The sequence below is a fragment of the Pseudomyrmex gracilis genome, unplaced genomic scaffold, assembly GCF_002006095.1.
Source record: "Pseudomyrmex gracilis isolate BER0280 unplaced genomic scaffold, ASM200609v1 scaffold_102, whole genome shotgun sequence".
Taxonomy (NCBI): domain Eukaryota; kingdom Metazoa; phylum Arthropoda; class Insecta; order Hymenoptera; family Formicidae; genus Pseudomyrmex; species Pseudomyrmex gracilis.
The window spans coordinates 379686-398431 of NW_018020686.1; the positions used below are offsets into that span (position 1 = coordinate 379686).

Consider the following 18746-nt stretch of genomic DNA (forward strand, 5'->3'; position numbering starts at 1 on the left):
TCTCTCTCTCTCTCTCTCTCTCTCTCTCTCTCTCTCTCTCTCTCTCTTCTGTTGACTCTGAAGAGAGAGAGTTATTTCAACGCAAACACAGGTTTGTGTGCGCAAAATGTGATTAAGAATACACACCGTGTACGGAATTGTAATATTAGACAATTATTCGGCATTTCGCCTGCTTGGCTTTTTTTTGTTTTGCCATTCGGTCGGACACTGAATATTAGCCCATTATTCGGCCGAGTAGCTTTAAATGTAAAAATGAAAGGAAATTTAGGGAATAAGAAGTTAATAGACTGTTGCCACCTCTCTGCTGCGGATACGTTTAAAGTACTCTAATTTATTTATTTAAATATCTCAAATAAAATTGATCTTTAAAGGATCGCAGTGGCCAGCAACAAATTCGGAAATTTTGCGCAATATGTAAATTCTATATACATAAATTTTACTTAAAAAATTCAAGCTTTTCAAGGAAAAATGCCGGCCCTCGAAATATTTATTGTTACATAATGTTACATAATTTTGGTACGCATGTGTTTATTTAGTACATTGGTAGTTTTAAATTACAAAAGAAAAGGAGTTCAAAGATTAAACTTGTATCAATTTGATATCATAAAATTGCATTATTATTTAAAAATTATTTACTGTTTATTGTTTAAATAAAATTTTATTTGTTTTTAATAACACATTAGAATTAAACAATATTGTCAGAAAAAAATTATATGTTATACTGATATAAGTTTAATCGTTAACTTTTTTTATTAAATGCAATTAAACTTGTATCAGATCTTGAAAACAATGCAGCGAGAGCATTCGTCTACGATTGATTTGTTGGTCTCAGATATTCGATTTCCACATTGTCGAATATTCGTCGCATCTTTAATAAACAGGTGTTTGTATTCAACGTATATTGTTCGTTCACTTGCACACACACACGTCTCGTAATCGCAAGGACGACAAATATTTCGCGACGTAAGAGGTGAAGATTAATCCGAGAGCGAGCACAAAAAACAAAACATTAACGCTATCGTGTACGTGCCGCGAGACACAAGGTTATCGCACGCAAGTTAGACAGATCTCGCCGTCAGAGCTGTTCGGGTTACATGTTTGAACATTTGCCAGAATTCTCCGGCAACTTGCTCGCGGAACAAGCGCGCTTACAACGACGTTGTCTAACTGGAAGAGCGCTTCTCACATCGCGCGACGTCGCGGTAGATGTAGAAATTCTAGCTTTGCGGAAACGACGCGGTCTAACGAACTTGATGTTTCGTGAGCACGACGACTCGCGAGCGGTAACGACCGAAACTGCGTAATGATCGCGCGAAGTGGCGCTCTAAGCACTCCCGCGTATTCGCAACGCGAAAACTTGCTGCGCTTTAGCGGCAAGATATATATATATATATATATATATATATATATATATATATCTTGCTGCGATATATATATGTATCATATAAGCTGCGTTCGGAGATCGCGCTATCCGCGGTATATATATATATAATTTATAATCTGTATATATATATATATATAATATATATATATATATATATATATATACAGAGTGTTCCATAATTACCGTTTAACCGCGGATAACGCGATCCCCGAACGCAGCTTATATGCTGTTTATGTATAGGTGCACACATACTATTCTATTAGCTCCTCCCATTCCACCGCAAAGGCGCGTCCGTGCGAAAGATTAGGCTGTCCTTACGCTTTCCTTACGCTGGATGCACGCTGATTAGCGTGAATCTTTATTAATTCATATCTCGTTAATTATTGCAAATCTTCCAAAGTGGTACAGGACTTTTCGTTTTAAAATAACCCCTTCTTTTTGCCTACGAGCGGTTAGACGGTAATTATGGGACATCCTGTATATATGTATATGTGTGGTATACGTAATTCCAAATGTGATTAAAAAAAGAAGTGCGATATAGCATCGCGGTCGCGAGATATGTTCTCGCAACGGCGATATTATTTTCGCTCCGATATTGGACGATAACTTGATTAACTTTCTTCCGACAAAAATAAAAATGTTGCCGTTATCGATCTCGGCGAGAACTTCCCGCAAAGTAGTACAGAATGACGTTACATATTGCTCGGTTTTTCCTCGATAATATAATCCCGGCGATCTCTGCGCGAGACGTCGAGTTCAGGCAAATATATAAACGAGGGGAACCCCCTCGTCGTGTAATTCCGTTGAGATTACACGACGTTTTTTCTTGCAATTTCATCTCTCGGCGCCGCGCGCGGCGGGGAAAGAGAGCAGCGCGCGTTATCGGCGGCGAAATAACCCGAGCCGGATAAAAAATGATGGCGAAATTTGTTTCCCACGGTGGAAAAAAAAAGAAAAAGCACCGCGCGTGACGAAGAGAGCGAGTTTATCGCGCCAAATCTTCTCCGTGATGATTATTGGCGATCTCTCGCGCCAAACCGAGGGTGCGACATCGCGATCCGTCCTCCTCCTCGTTTCCGCGAATCAGATCATCCATGATCCGAAGAGAGGAGAACGCGCGCGGGAGAAAAAAAAACAAAGCTATTTCTTCGTCCGCGGCAATTTAGCGAGAACGCGTGGGATTCGCGAAAGAATTGTCGTTGTTAGCCCGCGGCAATATGTTGCCGCGGGGTCATACATACATACGTCAAGTCGCGACAGAGAATGTCGCGTTACACACGCGGGAAACAATTACGTATGCGGTCGCGGAATAAAAAAAAAAATTGATATTTGAACAAATTGAGAGATTCGGAGCGAAAATAAAATGTCGATAAAATGTCAAATGTATTGAGATCGACGTGTCAGTCGTCGGAGCGCATAAAGCGAATGAATTTAAAAATACATCGCGGCCGCATATATATTGATGCAAAGTTTGAATGACATTTCGGGGATAGGGGAAGGGGTTGAAACACGTGTTTTTTTTTTTTTTTTTTTCCACCATCGCGCTATCTCGCCGGCGACCCGCGCCGGGGCGTATCTGTTTCCACGGCGAGTGTACAGTTGTAAAAAAAAAAAAAAACCGCGCGTTCATTTTTCACACTTGAATCCGACTTTCGCTGTGTCGCGACCAAAAATAGAATTTTCTCACCTAGAGAATCGTCGGGAGCTGACGCGGCTTTTTTTTTCGGACGCAAAACAAATGAACGCGCGCGTACCTCGTGTGTACCCTTGAATAAAAACCAAAAAAAATCTTTTTCCGCGAGTCGGGGGGTCCAAGTTGTTCAGTCATTTTTCATTCGAGTCGAACGAAATCCGTGTCGACGATTGTTTCAACGGCGATTGAATCGGATCAGTGTGTGCAATACCTACATTTGACGGGCCCCGAGCCGGATTAAAGCGACGCGCGCGCGTATACGATTTGTTCCGTCTTGATTTGCGCGCGATTGCAAACGCGCCGCAAATTATATCGACGCACCATCGTATATCCGCGACCGGTTCGTCCGAGGACGAGGAAAAAAAAACCATCACCCGCATGTGGATGACGTTTGAATTTGTTGTTTGAAACCGAAGCTTGGGGGACGGCGATTTTTCCGCGCCGATACGCGTTTTCGAAAATATCGTTACGTTCCTAACGAGCGTCCCTTCGGATGTTCGGAAAATGAAATGTATTCGCGCTGTGCGCGAACGGAAAATACACTTTTTATGAAATTATGCGCAACATAGTTATCGCGATTTCGTGAATTCGCGCGGATTAACTCGTCGCCGACGCATCGGACTCGCTTGGGGGTCGTCGCTGATTCTCGTTTAGCCGCGAATTGTCGATTCGCGGACCAAAAAAATGACCCCGCCCTTTCGAAAGGTCAATTTCGCGCTCGTCGGAGAAAACTTTTTAACAATAAGAAATTGAAAATTAGCTTTTAATTAGCGCGGGCTTTTAATTGACGCGATAGACGCGTTGGCGTGAAACATTTATTATTAACAAGAAATATATTATAATATAATAATATATATTATATAATAATATATAATACATAATATATAATAATATATGTTATATATATATTATTATATTTATTATTATTTCACCTCGCACACTTTTTCAATAATTTGAGACTTCGACTTTTTCAAATCAAATTGACGAATAACGTTCTTTTATTTCGTAGAAGATTGTGTTGTTTAATTGTCCACAACGCGAATCAAAATGCAAAATGAAACCCAAATCGATACTAATCAGTGCAAATTGTGCCTCGCTCTCGGTGAATGAGCAATCGTATGAACATTCACAGCTGCGACCGATAGGAACCTCTTACGGTCTGAAAATAGCCCAGGAACACAGCCGGCTGGTCGGAAGTGATTAGAGAAATTTTTAATCTTCTTTTTTTCTCCGGGGGAAAATTGCTCCGAATGCAGCTGCAGGTAATTCCGTACTGCAGCGCGCGCGCGTGTATGTGTGCGCGCGCGTGTCTCGAGGAACTGTGTGTGAGACGAACTAGGAAACTCTGTGTGTGTTTGTGCGCGCGAATGGACAAAATCGGATGGAGAGACGGCGAGAAGCGGCTCTCGAAACTTGAACGCGCTCGTAAACAACGCTACTACTCTCTCCCGTAAGATAACGTCAACCCTTGTTGCACGCCTCGTCAACTCAACGACGCGAATCTGCAGTTCAGTGCCGCGCGTTACGGTTGAAACTCAACAAGCGCGCACGGGAGGGGGGCGGGAATAAACGGGAGAGATTATGGCGTATATATATTCGCGATAGACATCGCTTTCCGATAGATCGAAAACGAAAACTCGTATAGTACAGAAGAAGCGCCGCGTTCGCCGCTTCTGTTCAATTATGCATCAAGGACGACAAAGGCAACACGACGCGAGGGGTTATTCTTATCGTCTTTCGATTCGAAACTACTCTCGGCGGGGAGTAGGGTATCGCGGCGAAGAATTCGCGCGAGGGGGGGTGAAACAGCTTTCTCGTCAATATTTGATACTGTTTCGTGAACAGCAATTACTTGACTCCCGTCCTGAAGCGTCGAAACAAACAACGCGCTCGCACGCGAGCGTTTCTCGTTTAAGCGCGGCGAAGGTATACGCTCTCACACCCTTCCGTCTACTATACTATCTCGCATGTATCTCTTATCACAAAGCCCGCGACGTATCGAAGCGTTGTTTATTTCTTACACGCGCGTCGTGCAGGAAGGAAGGAAGGAAGGAAAACATTTCCTCTCGAGAAACGCGAAATTTACTTCACCGATATATTTACTTCAGACGCGCTCGGGCGAGTTCCGTTTTACCGGGTATAAAAGCGCATTAAATCCTCCGCAAAATGTGCGTGCGCGCGCGCGCGTGTATGTGTGTGTGACTAATTGACTCTCCGTGTCGAAGCGTTCACGTGAAAACACACAATTCCGAAGCGGTCGAGAGGGCGTTGTGTGTTTAAAAAATAAATAAACGGATCTCTTCTTCCTGTGTATAAAAAACCGACCGTGTATAAAAAAAACAAAAAACAAAACAAAAAAGAATTTCCTCCTTACATGACGTGTCTTATAAAATATCTTCATCTGTCTCTTAAATTGCGAGGCTCGTGTGTGTGTGTCTGTGTGTGTGTTTTATGTCGCGTGAGGCGTGTGTGTGTGTGTGTGTGTGTGTATACGGCGACGAACCGGGAGATGTGTGATGTCACGGTGCCCGGTTACGCAAATACATATCTCTCCGACCGGTGGCGCACGTTATTATCGTACGTGTTCGTAGCTACGCGAGTTACCGCACGCTGTAAAAATATCCAGCACCCATCCCGTTGACGTCACCGCAAAACGTCACATTGATATTCCGTGGGAGCACTGTTGTGGCAGCAGGAGCAGCAGCAGCGGCAGCAGCAGTCTCTCTCGCACGCGAGACGTCACTTAGCTTCGGGAGAGACGAGCGCGAGACGTACCTTTGCTCGCTCCCCGTACTGAATTTATTCGAATTTATTCATTCGAACGCGCGCGAAATAGAATTCTCTCTTATCACTCGCGCGAGATGAAACGTGAGTTTCATCAAACGCGGGAGAAAAATAGAAGACGACGCGGTTGGAATATCGCGCGTGCGAAAATTAATTTTGCAAATTTTGTCGAGTCGAGGAGAATTGTTTCGTCGAGCGCGGTAGTCGCGGAAGTCGAGCGTCTTCGCTCTCTTCTGAATATCGCACAGATATCTTACTCGGCGTATATATGCGCGTGCACGATTTCATGATTTTGGCAAAAACCGGGAGAACGAAATCTTATACCGCGTACGTACGTACGTACGTACGTATACGTACGTCTGCCTATCTCTCTTTTGTTTCTCGCCCGAGAACGGATTCCTCTTCATTATGCAGCCAGCGCCGCTGGTCTGCGGCATAATTTATTTCTCTCGTTTGTTAACCGAACGTTCTCTCGGCAGCTGCGTTCCCTCGCTGATAAAGAAGAGATGCCAGCAGAAAGCCGTGGCAATATAAGAGAAATAGATAGAGAGAAAGAGAGATAGATAGATATAAGCTTTATTTTTAGAGAAAGAGAGAAAGAGAGAGAGAGAGAGAAAGAAGAGGCTTTTCACGAAGCGCAACAACCGTGACAAAGTTTATGCGCCCCTCACATAGGTACACGGCAATTGCAACTCTGTGTAATGCAACGCGGACGTCAAGGGTGCGATACAAGATGTTTCAAAAGATCACGCGATACATATGTAAAAGTGCTCGCGCGCGCGCGCGACACACACATATGTACCGCGCGGCGTATAATTCTTTGAAGTTTCTCGTACACATGAGATAATACAATTCCTTGAAACTAGATATAAAACTAGATATTTTTCTCTCGCGTCTCGGATTAGATTGCATTGTTTTTATTTTGTTTTTAATCGAAGTAGAGACACGAAGCAAAGGTAAAAAAAAAAAAAAATAATAAACAAAATAAGCGAGAAAAACACACGAGGAATTGTGAAATGTCCTTGTTTACGACGAAACTTGATTATTTATCTTAATCGTGCTAAATGCATATATATGTCACGGTCGGGGCTCACAGCAGTCAGCCTAAAACACGCTGGCACACGCGCACACACACACACACACACACACACACACACACACACACGTGACGATTTACGCTCTATAAACAATGCCATCGCTTTGAGCGGTTGGCTAACCACGAATGAAAATTCATGACAAATATCTAGATACACATTTTGTTTCAACTAACAACAGAGGTAATCAACAATTTGCGTGTTTCCAAAACGTTATGCCAATTAAATTCAGCTTATTACAATATACATTCGCAGAGTCGAATTATGTGTCTTTTTTTTTTTTTTTTTCGCGCTTTCTAACGTTTAAGTGTCTTTTCACGCGAGCGAAAACGTGCGTTTTATTAGAGAAATTATACTGAAAACAAATTAATTAAAAACAATTTACTGAAAAAAACAGCTAATTAATTCTTTTTCACGCTCCACGTCGCTCGAAAATGAACGAAGACGCATTTTGTTTTTACACATTTGTTGTGTGTGTGTGAAATATGTTAAAAAAAAGTACAATTTTGTTTCAATTAATTCTCGTCGAGAGAAAAATCTGTTGATTGTTTTTCCTCCTCGCGCGCGCACGCGGTGTGTGAATCTGCTCGCGCGCGCGGCCTGTCGCGCGAAATCGCGTCGGTTACGCGCGCCGCGCGCGCGTATTACACATTCCGCGATCTTTTCACGCTCGCGCGGCCGTGACGGCCGGACTTCGCGCGGCAACCGAAATTCCTCAAACGTAACGCCACGTAACGGAAATACGGTTGCCGATGGCAGACGAGAGAGGGAAGGAGAGAGAAACAGAGCGGCGTGTCGCTTTCTATTCATAGAGAGTAGACGCGCGAATATCGAGATCGAGCGTGTATATCTCTGTGTTCGAACTTCCAGATACATATCCGGACTTCTCCGAGAGACAAGTGAGAGCGACAGTGCGTGCACACTTGGCACGTTTTCACAGAGAGAGAGAACGTTCGTCGCGTGTTGGCCGAACTTCTACCACGCGCTTGCACTTGGCATCATAAACTTCTGACCTCGAACTTCGCTCTATTGTGTTGTTCCCGCTCGAAGTAGCAAAAGGGCACAATCGGCGAAGAGAGAATCGCGAACGCGCGCGAAAGAGTTTGCCCGCGCGCGTTCGAGACTGATGCGTCACATCTCCGCGTATTGTTTACACTCGCCGCGCGCGAGTGTTTCCTTGAAAGAAGACTCCCTCGGCCTCCGAGAGAACTGTGTCAACTTCCGGACTTACGCCGAACTTCCGTCGATCGCGAGAAATCCGACGACGGCGTAAACAGCAGTAAACACACGAACGTTGCGACGCGCGCGAGTCGATCGTTCGGGAATATATATATATCAGGACGCGGAGCAGCTCGCGGAGCAACAGTAGGTGGGAGGAGGTCGCGGTCGCGCATTGTGCGAGTCGTTCGGCGGCCTCTCGGCTAAGTCATTGATCTATTTTCGTCCGCGAGTTTTCCCGGCGCGAAGAGTTTCTCTAGTTTCCCGAGGACTCAGTTTCGCGCGGACTCGATTTCGCGACGCGTCGCGAATAGAAAAAAAAACTGTTTTTTATTTCTCTCACGAGAGAGATTCTCGCCGGAAGAGAGCGCCGGAAGTCGATCGTGTTGTGTCGTCCCGTGACGCACCAGTTGGCGACCAATCGCGAGCAGCACTTTTTTGCGAGTCGCGTTGGTGTGGTTGCGCGCGGCTCTGATTAAATTAAATATCCGCCCGGCGGAAATCCGCGCGCGCGCGTGAAAACCCGTTTCTCCGTTTCCCAATCACCCATGGGCCGTATCGTTCATCTTAATTGGCGAAGTAAGTTTAAACCCCCTCGCGCGCTTAATTGATCCAAAATTGAACGAGCCGGGGGTGTTAACACGTTTCGCCGCCAGGAATTTATTGGATCTCTCGCACACGTTTCAGAGAGAGAGAGAGAGAGAGAGAGCTTACGAAGTTGTTGGTAAGATCGTAACCCACACCGGGTTGCGAGCGACCCAAAGTATCGCGCAGTTCAACGACCGTGTCAACGATCGATTTTCGTTCGCAATTTCGTTTGCTTTCTCTCGAAGCTACGATGTCAAACAACAATTACGTAAGATACTTTGACATTCGACAAATTGACTTGTCCCCAAGTCTCGAAGTCGAAGACTCTCGAGTGTGTCTGTTTGTTTCGCAAATAAGAAAGACGGTGTTTTTTCCGATTAATCGCCCGTTTCTCTCTCGAACTGGATAAAAAAAAAAACTGGGGATCCAATGAACGAAGGAGTTATAAAATCAAGTGCTTGTGTAAAAAAGCGCAAGCGCTTTGGACAGTGAACGATAATCGTCGCGCTAAAAATTCGCGCTGTGTATAAATGTCGTTTGACGTTTATTAGCGGCGTGTGTCGAAAGAGCCGACGCCTCGTTTGTCGCATTCCATTGGCGATCTTCCAGAAGGACACGACGGGAGCTTTCCCGGACAGCGAAAAACTTCGTCAAGATCGAATCAATCTTAGAACGCGCGCGCGCGCGCGCGAGACGACGCACGGGAGTGGCAAAGTGTATTTCTTTACCGAGTGACCGGTATTTTCTCTTCCGCGAGGAAGAGACCGTCCCGTTTCCACCTTTTGTATACAATATTCATGACGCCCTTAATATTTATTATCGGAGTAACCCTACGGAGAGAGTATAAAATCCTCTCTCGCTTCTTCGCCGCTTCGGTTTATTTACGGTCGCCGGGGTTCCCTTTGTGGCATAAAAGAACCGCTAAACATAGAGCAAGCGCGCGTATTTTTACAGCCGTACATATCGATCGCGCCATTTTGTTTGAAGGCGAGGGAGTGATCGCGCGCACGCACTCGGACTCTGATTGCGCGCGCGCGCGCGCGCACACACACGCACACACACAGGCATTAATACGTTTAGTCTCGAATTTCATTAGCGCGTTATGTATATATACGCGCGTCCCCCGCGTCTCCCCCGCTCGCAACTACGATTCGTTCAAATAAATCGTAGCTCGCTATTTTTCAGTGTCCCGACCTCATCTCGCGGGCGCGCTCTATATTTGGGATATACCGTTTCAATTTCGTCGTCAAATACGTATACACAGAGCGAACACACGTCGCGTGCCGTTCGACCGCGTCCTTTGATCACAAACCGCCCTCGATTCATCAAGCTCCGGTTATTTGTTATGATATCAGCGATTTAATGACGCACTGCCGCAATATCGCGTCTCTCTCTCTCTCTCTCTCTCTCTCTTTCTTGATGATAGTCGATATCATCTCGTTTATTTGTTATTAAATAAACTCCCTTTAACGTCGCTTAACAAAGGTCATCGTCAAAGGTGTTTTGCTTCGCTTTGTAGAAAAATACGTAATATATGTAAATATATATGTATATTTTTAATATGTATATTTTTCCAGAAAAAAAATTACAAAAAAAAGAGAGAGAGACTGAACAACAGAGTAGCGATCTAACAGCTTTATTAAAATTTTAATTGCACAGCAGTAAAAGCTGTTTCCCCAATAATAAATTCCGAGCCGAAAGAATTAGCAGGAACCTGCGCGCAGCAATTTTATCTTCTCTCCCCATCGCGATTTTTCATCATTACGGAAATTAATAAAGTTTTCGAGTCTTTCAACGATTAATTAATTAATTATAGTTTCGTGCAAAAAAAAAAAAAAAAAAAAAGGACCAACTGCGAGACGGATTGTTCTCTTTTTAATCGTTTCACGACGTAATAATAAAGTCGCGCGATGGATTTAAAACTCCCATAGGAGCTTTTGTTCGGATGTGTACCGTTAACGTGTACATTATTACGGCATTTTATTTAGAACAAACTTCCGCGAATGTTCTTCTCGCGGACGATTTCGTAACGACGTCGCGCGGTCGTGAATCGAAACGCGAACTTCTCGCGCGGCGAATCTCGATAATTCCTATCGATTGATTTATCGGGATGCGTGCGAACACACACACACACGCGCGCGCGCGCACAAAGCGAATTTTTGAAAACCTCATGTTGCCTTTTAGCCGACCGGAATCGGAAATGTGTCAACTCCTCGAAATCCGCAACGGGGCCGGAACAGTCGATAAAGCGCGCGCAGCTTTTTGTTTCGTTTCTCGGCCTCTCCGGCGCGATGTGTCAGGCCAGGCTCCGATCTGGACGTGGTCCTTTTTTCGCGCTCGGACGTTTCGCGGACGATACGCCAGCGTATCGCCATATATATTCGCGCTTTTTTCCTATATCGATAAACGGACACTTTCACGTAGTCGCTACTCTTCGTTTCTCGAAAGCGCGAATGCGATGGGTAATTTAAAAAAGTCTCTGTGCCTCTCGCTACGCGTCGTTTTACCATCACACAAATCGATTCCTTTTGTCACAAAACAATCCTATATCGATCCGATATACGAGAGGCGCAATAATTAATGAGACGACTTATTCGCTGCAACGTCGACGTCTGTTTGTTTTACTCGCCGTTGTTGATGTTTTGTTCGAACCAAAATTTTTACAATTTGTATATATAAAAGTGCGCCGAAAGATTATATCTAAAGCTTTGTATGTAAGCCGAGCAATTTGTAGAAACACCTATCTACAATATTGCTTTCGATCGATGGATGTGTGACGTTAAGAATTCAAATATCTGGATACAATATCTCGCCGGGACGCATCAACGATCCGGAAACACAAAAACGCGTATCGCGATCGAATATTTATAATGCAGAGGCAACGGCACCGTTTCACGTAAAAAAAAAAAAAAAAAAAAAAAAAAATCCTAACCGGACGCGAAAAGTAATAAATATTCTATCCGTAAAACGGTCGATTCGCGGGACACTTTTCTCTGAGCGAGCGTTTTATCCGATTGAGAAAATCGCGAGAAATCGGGTCCGAACCGGGAGAAAAAGGGAGAAAGAGAAAAAAAAACTACCGCACAAAATGTCTCGCCACGGCAATTCTTACCGGTGCCGAACTTTTTTTTCTGTTGCAGAGCCGAAGAAGGAAAAGACTGAACAGAGTGCGAATGGCGCGATATCGCCGAGCGGCGGCGGCGGCGGCGGCGGCGGTGGCGGTGGCGAAGCCGCCAATTTCGGAACGATCGGCTCGGCGACGCCGGTCTCGGGTCCGGTCTCGGACGTCGGGGACCAGCAAAAGCCAAACAGGCCGAACACCCTCGACCCCAGGGTGGTAGCCAGGAGGCTGATCTTGTTCGACAGTGAGTAAATATACTCTCGCGAGCTGCTCGTGCGTTTTTGAAGTTTGAAATTCGTCGCGCGTCGTCGTCGCTCAGAGAAAAGTTCGGCGCGAAATCGGCGAAACCGCGATGAAATTTTGTTTACGACGCGAAGAGGGTGGTTCGTCGTTTCTAAACACGCGCACTTACGTGCGTTAACAATTATACCATAATGATATTAAATAAAAATGTCCTCCCCCAAGAGTGTTTTTAAAAAGAAAAATATTAATATAACAGAAAAAAAAATAGAAACATGATCGTATCAGGATCGTGCGCAAGCGATCAGATCGCGTGAAATTTTCGCGCGATCCGATCTTATACGATCATATATAAACTTACATATGATCTTATACGGATTGATCTTACATTAACAAATTTTGGATCTGATCTTATCAAAAGGTCCAAAATTTGATCGCGCGATCTGATTGTTCACGCATAATCTAGGTTTATGATCATGTGTTTTTATTTTATCTTCGGAATGATTGCAATATTGAATGTACATAAACACACACACATACACACCAGTGCACACCTCTGTAGGTGAGCTACTCTGTTACATAACAAGTAATCTAGACCATATTTTTAATTAAATATTTATGCAAGTTTTACGCATTTATTTGCGTGTCATCCGCAACAGGGATTCGTGATTACTTGTAAACTTGTTTTTGCGTTTTTCTTTCGCGGAGACACGAGGAGGAAATCTATCTATCTATAAAAAAGATACCGTGCCAGGACGAGCGGCATCAACTGGCATAAACTTTCGTTATTGCGTTTCTGTAGTTTATAAAAAAAACTTGCGAATAGAGAAGACTTTTTTCTCTCGAGTTTGAGGATCATTAGTTTGCAGGGAGCAATAACAACATCCTTTTGCGCGCGCGGTAACTCGTGCTCGATGAAGAGACGACGAGTTTTCTCTGTGCGCGGAGCGCGGGGTTGGGGGGAAGAGGGGGTGGGGGGGGGGAGATTCGCGCTTCGTGAATGTAATTATTGTCGAGTGAAACACGAGAGCGGAAAGTTTTGTTGAATTTAGAGTTTGCTTTGACAACGCTCGGTATTATTTATCCACGGGGTAACATCTCTCCAGGTTTTTTTTAATAACAGTTATTAGAAGTTGGAGCCCACACACACAGGAGACCAAACTGAAACGTCGGAGACGCGACTGTTTCTTTGTGCAAAATTATCTCTCTTTCTCTCTCTCTCTCTCTCTCTCTCTCTCTCTCTCTCTCTTTTTTCTCTCTACATAGCCGCGGTGACATCAAAGTGCAAATAAAACTACTTCCCGCCATAACGCGTTCCATGCAAATTTATATTTGCAGGTTAAAAAACTTCTCATCGAGATACAATAATGAATATTTTATCCAATTTATATATTATAATTGATTAAACATTGACACAAAAAACTTTGACAATATATATATACATCTTAATCTTTTCTTTAAATTTTAAATTCTCTCCCTGAGAGGGAAGTGAAATATATCCAGGAAACGCTATTGTCTCTCTTTCTCTCTCTCTATCTCTTTCTTTCACACACATTATTCACTGCGCTTAATAAAGGTTAATGTACCGCCGCAGCTATGCGGGCCGAGGGAAATACATTTATTCAAAAAGTTTGAGATTAATCGCGTCGACGAACTTTGCGCGAGGAACGTCGGCCGTCGTGCGTGACCCAAAATTCGCCGCAGTTGGGGCGAACGATTCTCGCCCCGCCGTTCGCGGGCGCAATAAATTCAACGGACCGGACTGGAATCAAATATGTTCAAATAATGTGTTCGCGATCAAAACGCGGCCAAACGCGGTCCTTCCCCGGGGAATGCGTGGCAGCCGAAGTATCTCGTTGGAAACCGCCTGGAACTTCATCCTTTTGTGTCAGAATTTAGGTGCACGGGGGGAAGGAGGAGGGGGTTATCAAATGGCCAGCGCGCGCGTCTCTCTCTCGCGAGTTATTTAACATTCCGGCAACGAGCGCAACGATGAGAGGTTTGTATTTTATTCGTAAAAAATACAAAAAGAAAACGCGCGTAATAATAATTTCCCTTTTATCGGGGAGGAAATAAAAAATGTCTGTGAAAAAGAAAAAAAATCGTCACGCGCGCCAAAAAGCTGCTTTGGTAAGCGCCAAATTAAAAATTCCGCTCGACATTCCCGCGCGGATTTAATAATAAACAAATTCGGCGAAAAGAGCCGCGGCGAACGATATTTCGCAAGTTTTCGCTCAAGTTGCAACGATGAGAGAGAGAGAGCGCGCGCGCGCGCGCGCGTGGCTCCCGCTTGCCAAGATATTGTTGCTCCTGCGAGATGAATCACAGTTTTCCGAAACAACTGCGCTTCGCGGCGCAAACTTTATTGGGACGGGACATTCTTCTTTCGGTGGAATTTCCGTCTCGATTCTGCGGATTATCACTCGCCGCTGTGTAGCGTTGCGCTGCCAATGTCAAGCTTGTTATACGATAGATAGAGAAAGTTCGCAGATAAAAACATTCATGAGTTCGCACACCTCTCTCTCCGCACATCAACATCAAGAGATTTTTATATCCCGTTAATCCTCTCGATATGATTAAAAATTCACAAAATTAATACAAATTCAACAACAAATTTCACAGCTCACGTGCAATATCAAGGTAAACGAAGATTAATTCGTTCGCGCGAGTCTCTCTGGTGTGCCAGATGTGTTCGCGCGAAATAATAATTTTTTATTTCATTTGAAACGTGTAAATTAATACGCATAATAATTTGAATTAAATTCAATTTGAAAACTTATCTGTGGGACTCCTCCGCATCGCGTTTAAAAAAAATGAATACTCGTTAACGAAAATAAAAATTAAATGCCTGAAAACGGTGTCGTGCGATTTGCGTTTTTGAGATACGTATATATATATATATATTTTGAAAGATTTTATAAAATTGATTAAATATTTCGCGACGTCTATGATTGTCAAGTCCGCACTTTTGTTTTTCAGTGGACAAGGGGGTGCTGGATCAGAGCGCCGACAATCAGCAGCAAGTAATCGAGAGGTGTTATCCGTTGCCGCCTCAGAATACCCTGATGCTGTCGGAACTCCCAGAACCGCCGATCCCATTGAGCGAAATCGGTCCGATACCGCCGCCGCCGATGTTCAGCTCACCGAGTCCAACTTTGTTCGCCGGTAGGCAACGGAAGATCCCGCTCTCGGACTGCGAGGACGAGGGTAAGTGTCCGCGTAGCGTAAACATTGATGAAAAGAGTAATTGGAGCAATTAATCAACTCCGACGTAAGAGAATCCTCCCGTCGGTTTCATCAGCAGGGCTCTACGATTTCCGATAAAATCAATCTTTCCGTGTAAACACTGCGCGCGACTTTTTGTTATTTCCCCCCCCCTCTTCCCCTCCCTAATGCGTTCCCGATTTTCAATGTTTTCCGCGAATAGAATTATCGTCGCGGTAATGGCGCACGTCATACAAAATTTATTTAATACTGTTTATCTTATTAGTACAATTTAATTCCGTTGTTAATTATTGCCTCCACGCTAATTGACGAGTCGCAATTTCCCCGTCGTATTGACGCACTTACCTTCGTTGATACGTGCCTAATTATTGTCCCACCGGGTTGTTACGATTGTGTTGTTGTTCGGGCGGTAATATTCATAAATTAACGCTCGGCGAGCGAAACAATTCCGCGCCGCGCGTTTAATTACAGGAATTCGAAAAAGCAATCAGTGACGTGTTTATTTGATAAATTTGTATTTACTGTATGCATAAGTGATCGAAACTCAACGCGGTCTATTAAAATGTTCCGATCCCGTCGATAAAACGAAACAATGAAACGCGCGGCTCGTGCCTGTCTGTCTGTCTGTCCGTCTGTCTGTTTGCGTGCGAATTTATAAAGTTGCTTGATTTACGTGCGCGCGAATTATAATAATCGTTTAAAAAAAAAAAAAAAAAAAAAAAAACCAACAACGTTCGCGTTAATCCACTCGAACGCGAAAATCACGTCTCATCTTGATTGTGTTTGACGCGCGGTTTTCCGCGCTCGCTTTTTTGATTTCCCCGCAGATGAGGAAGACATCGACGTCGAGGAGGAAGACGTCAGTATGTACAGCTACAGGTTCTCGCAGCCGGATCCGGCCATCGACACGTCCCGCGTCGAGGAGATACCGGCGAAGGAGCCCAAGTTTCACGCGGTGCCGCTCAAGAGCGTTCTAAAGAAACGGGGCTCCGGAAGCGGGCCCGGCACGCCTCAGAACACGCCGACCCAGGAAAATAGGCCGCTCACGCTTCGCCAGGAACTCCACGCCTCGTTCAAGTTAGTTGCCCCTCCTCTTCCCGCAGACTATCGTTCCCCCATCCGCTTTCACAGATGCTCGAGTATATCCATCCGATGCTCAAGTGTTCGAGAAAAAATCTGATTTTCTTTTTTTTTTTTTTTTTTTATTTACACGAAAAATATTTATTTGTCGCGAAATTACGCGTACGTTCGCTTGTTGATGATCGTTAATATATTCTTGAAACTTAGAAAACGAGAAACATTCTCAATCGATTCTCGTAATGGCCAATTTTGCATTGCGTTTCTATAATTCACGGAAACGCTTTGTTTGCGAAACAAACGAAAAAAAAAAAATATATAAAAATTAATCTTCAAGAGTAATTTAAACCGAATCGGTGTCGTGCGTGTGTATGTGTTGTACAATTCCGACTGAATTATACGGACTTTCGAAAATTGCTCGAACGTTACGCGCGAGATTTATTTGCATCGAACAATTTATTTTTTTTTCTTTTTTCTTTTTTTTTTTTTTATTTGCGAACGAGCGAAAAGTGCACTCTTTCCTTTTTTTTTTCCCGTACAATGCATCGCGGGTGCATTGTGCGCCGCGATCGCACGAAAAAGACTCGCGCGAATCGTTGCTTTGAAGCGGCACGTAGCCGACTACGGTAATTGGGAAACACAAGGAAGCACACGGCGGGAGCGGCAAATAACATTCGCGTGGATTTCTCTCGAACGCTTTCGCATTGAAACTCGAAACTCGCCGTAAGAAAGAATCGGGCGCTCTTCGAGAGCCAACCCGGCGCAAATTTGCCGGGATAATCCGCATCCTTTCTCTAACCAATACCTACACATCGGTTGTTCTTTAATTAAAACTCACTCGTGTTAGCTTGTGAAGGCTCCGCTTTCTCGCGAGAGACAGAGAGAGAGAGAAAGAGAGAGAGAGTCCCGATATCGAGAAGAGCCCCGAGTGAAGAGTATCAGGAGGGGGGGGGGATTGTGTTTTGTTGTCTTGCGAGAGAGCGGGAGGATGCCCGGCTCCCCCGGCCTTTATTAGCCGTGGTATTATTTACGCTCGGTCTCTCATAAATGAGAGAAGAGAGGAAATTAAAAAGCGGACTTTTCGAAGAGCCCCAATTTAGTCCCGAACGTAGTCCCTTTAATTTTTCCGTCTCGCTGATTGCTAATTAATTATTTTACATTTCTCACGTCGTCGCAAAATAATACGATCTCTTAAGAATCTCGAGACTCTCACGGAGAGACGATCGTCTTTAGATTTATACACAAAGATAACGAGACGCGAATATATGTGTTGCGTGTAAATAAGAAAAAAATTATACGGTTCAAAATTTATTTAAAATATACACGTGGGAAGGAGGGGGAGGAGGGATAAAGTTTTTCGTGACGATATTTGTGTGAAGGATTTGGATGATAATATATATTGCGAGACGGAGGATTGTTGAGGGAAAGCGTTCGCGATCTCACAGGCGAGTATAAAATGGAATTTACTTCGTGCACCCGCCATTACAACATGTCAGTCACTAGTAAAGAGCATCGTATTTTTCTTATGCTTAACCAGAAGGCCACCGTTGAGGCCTAGGATGAGAATATGGTAATTGGGCATTGGTCTATAACTAAGCATGCGTGCAAAAACGATGGTTTATATATTACGTACATGTACATAACGTATATATTATGTATATATATATATTGTCTTATTATTACGTCTTTTTTGCGCGAGAACGCGCGGTTGATTGCGAGAGAGCCGAAAAATGTTTTTTTCTGATCTCTCGTTCTCTACTTTTCTCTCGGGTGACTCTATTTTTTTTTTCTTTTATTTTTTTTTTTTCTGCGCCGAGTCACACCGGGAGGCCGCCGTCGCCGCCGCCGTTTAAGAGCATGGCACAGAACGCGTCTGTGACGCGTTTTAAGCATGAGAAAACCTCAGGGAAACCCATAAAAAAGTCTTTTTCTCTCCTTTTTCGCCTTATTACTTGTCACTTACGCATTCCGCACCGTATTCGATCATGTTAATAACTACGTGAGTCGAATTCCGCGCGAGAGTTGGGGGCGGAGTTTTTTTTGTGTTACGTTTTCCCATACATATATATATATACAGGGTGTCCCAGAATTGCCGTACAATGTCTCGTAGGCAGATAGAAGGAGTAAAACTGAGTCGAAAAGTCCTGAACCATTTTGTTCTATTATTTATAATAAAAGAGTAATTATTGAGTAAATCAGGCTAATCAGCGCAGATCTTTAGCCAGGCGCACGTCAGTGAGCGCTCACACACACCAGGCGCGCGGCTCACTGACGTGCGCCTGGTTAAAGGTCTGCGCTGATTGGCCTGATTTATTCAATAAT

At 44.1% G+C, this 18746-nt stretch overlaps 1 protein-coding gene across 7 annotated transcripts in view; it reads left to right on the forward strand.

Moving 5' to 3' along the window:
• Positions 1-18746, forward strand: part of LOC109855930 (phosphatase and actin regulator 2) — a 146352-nt gene that overhangs the window by 118347 nt on the left and 9259 nt on the right. For 5 of the 7 annotated variants that reach the window (XM_020430657.1, XM_020430658.1, XM_020430659.1 and 2 more), the window contains exons 2-4: positions 15102-15329; positions 16175-16424; positions 17962-17994. In XM_020430657.1, the coding sequence (XP_020286246.1) occupies positions 15102-15329; positions 16175-16424; positions 17962-17994 (511 nt within the window). Of the gene's footprint in view, positions 1-12012; positions 12127-15101; positions 15330-16174; positions 16425-17961; positions 17995-18746 lie in introns of those variants that run through there. The other 2 variants (XM_020430661.1, XM_020430660.1) reach the window with 2 other exon arrangements.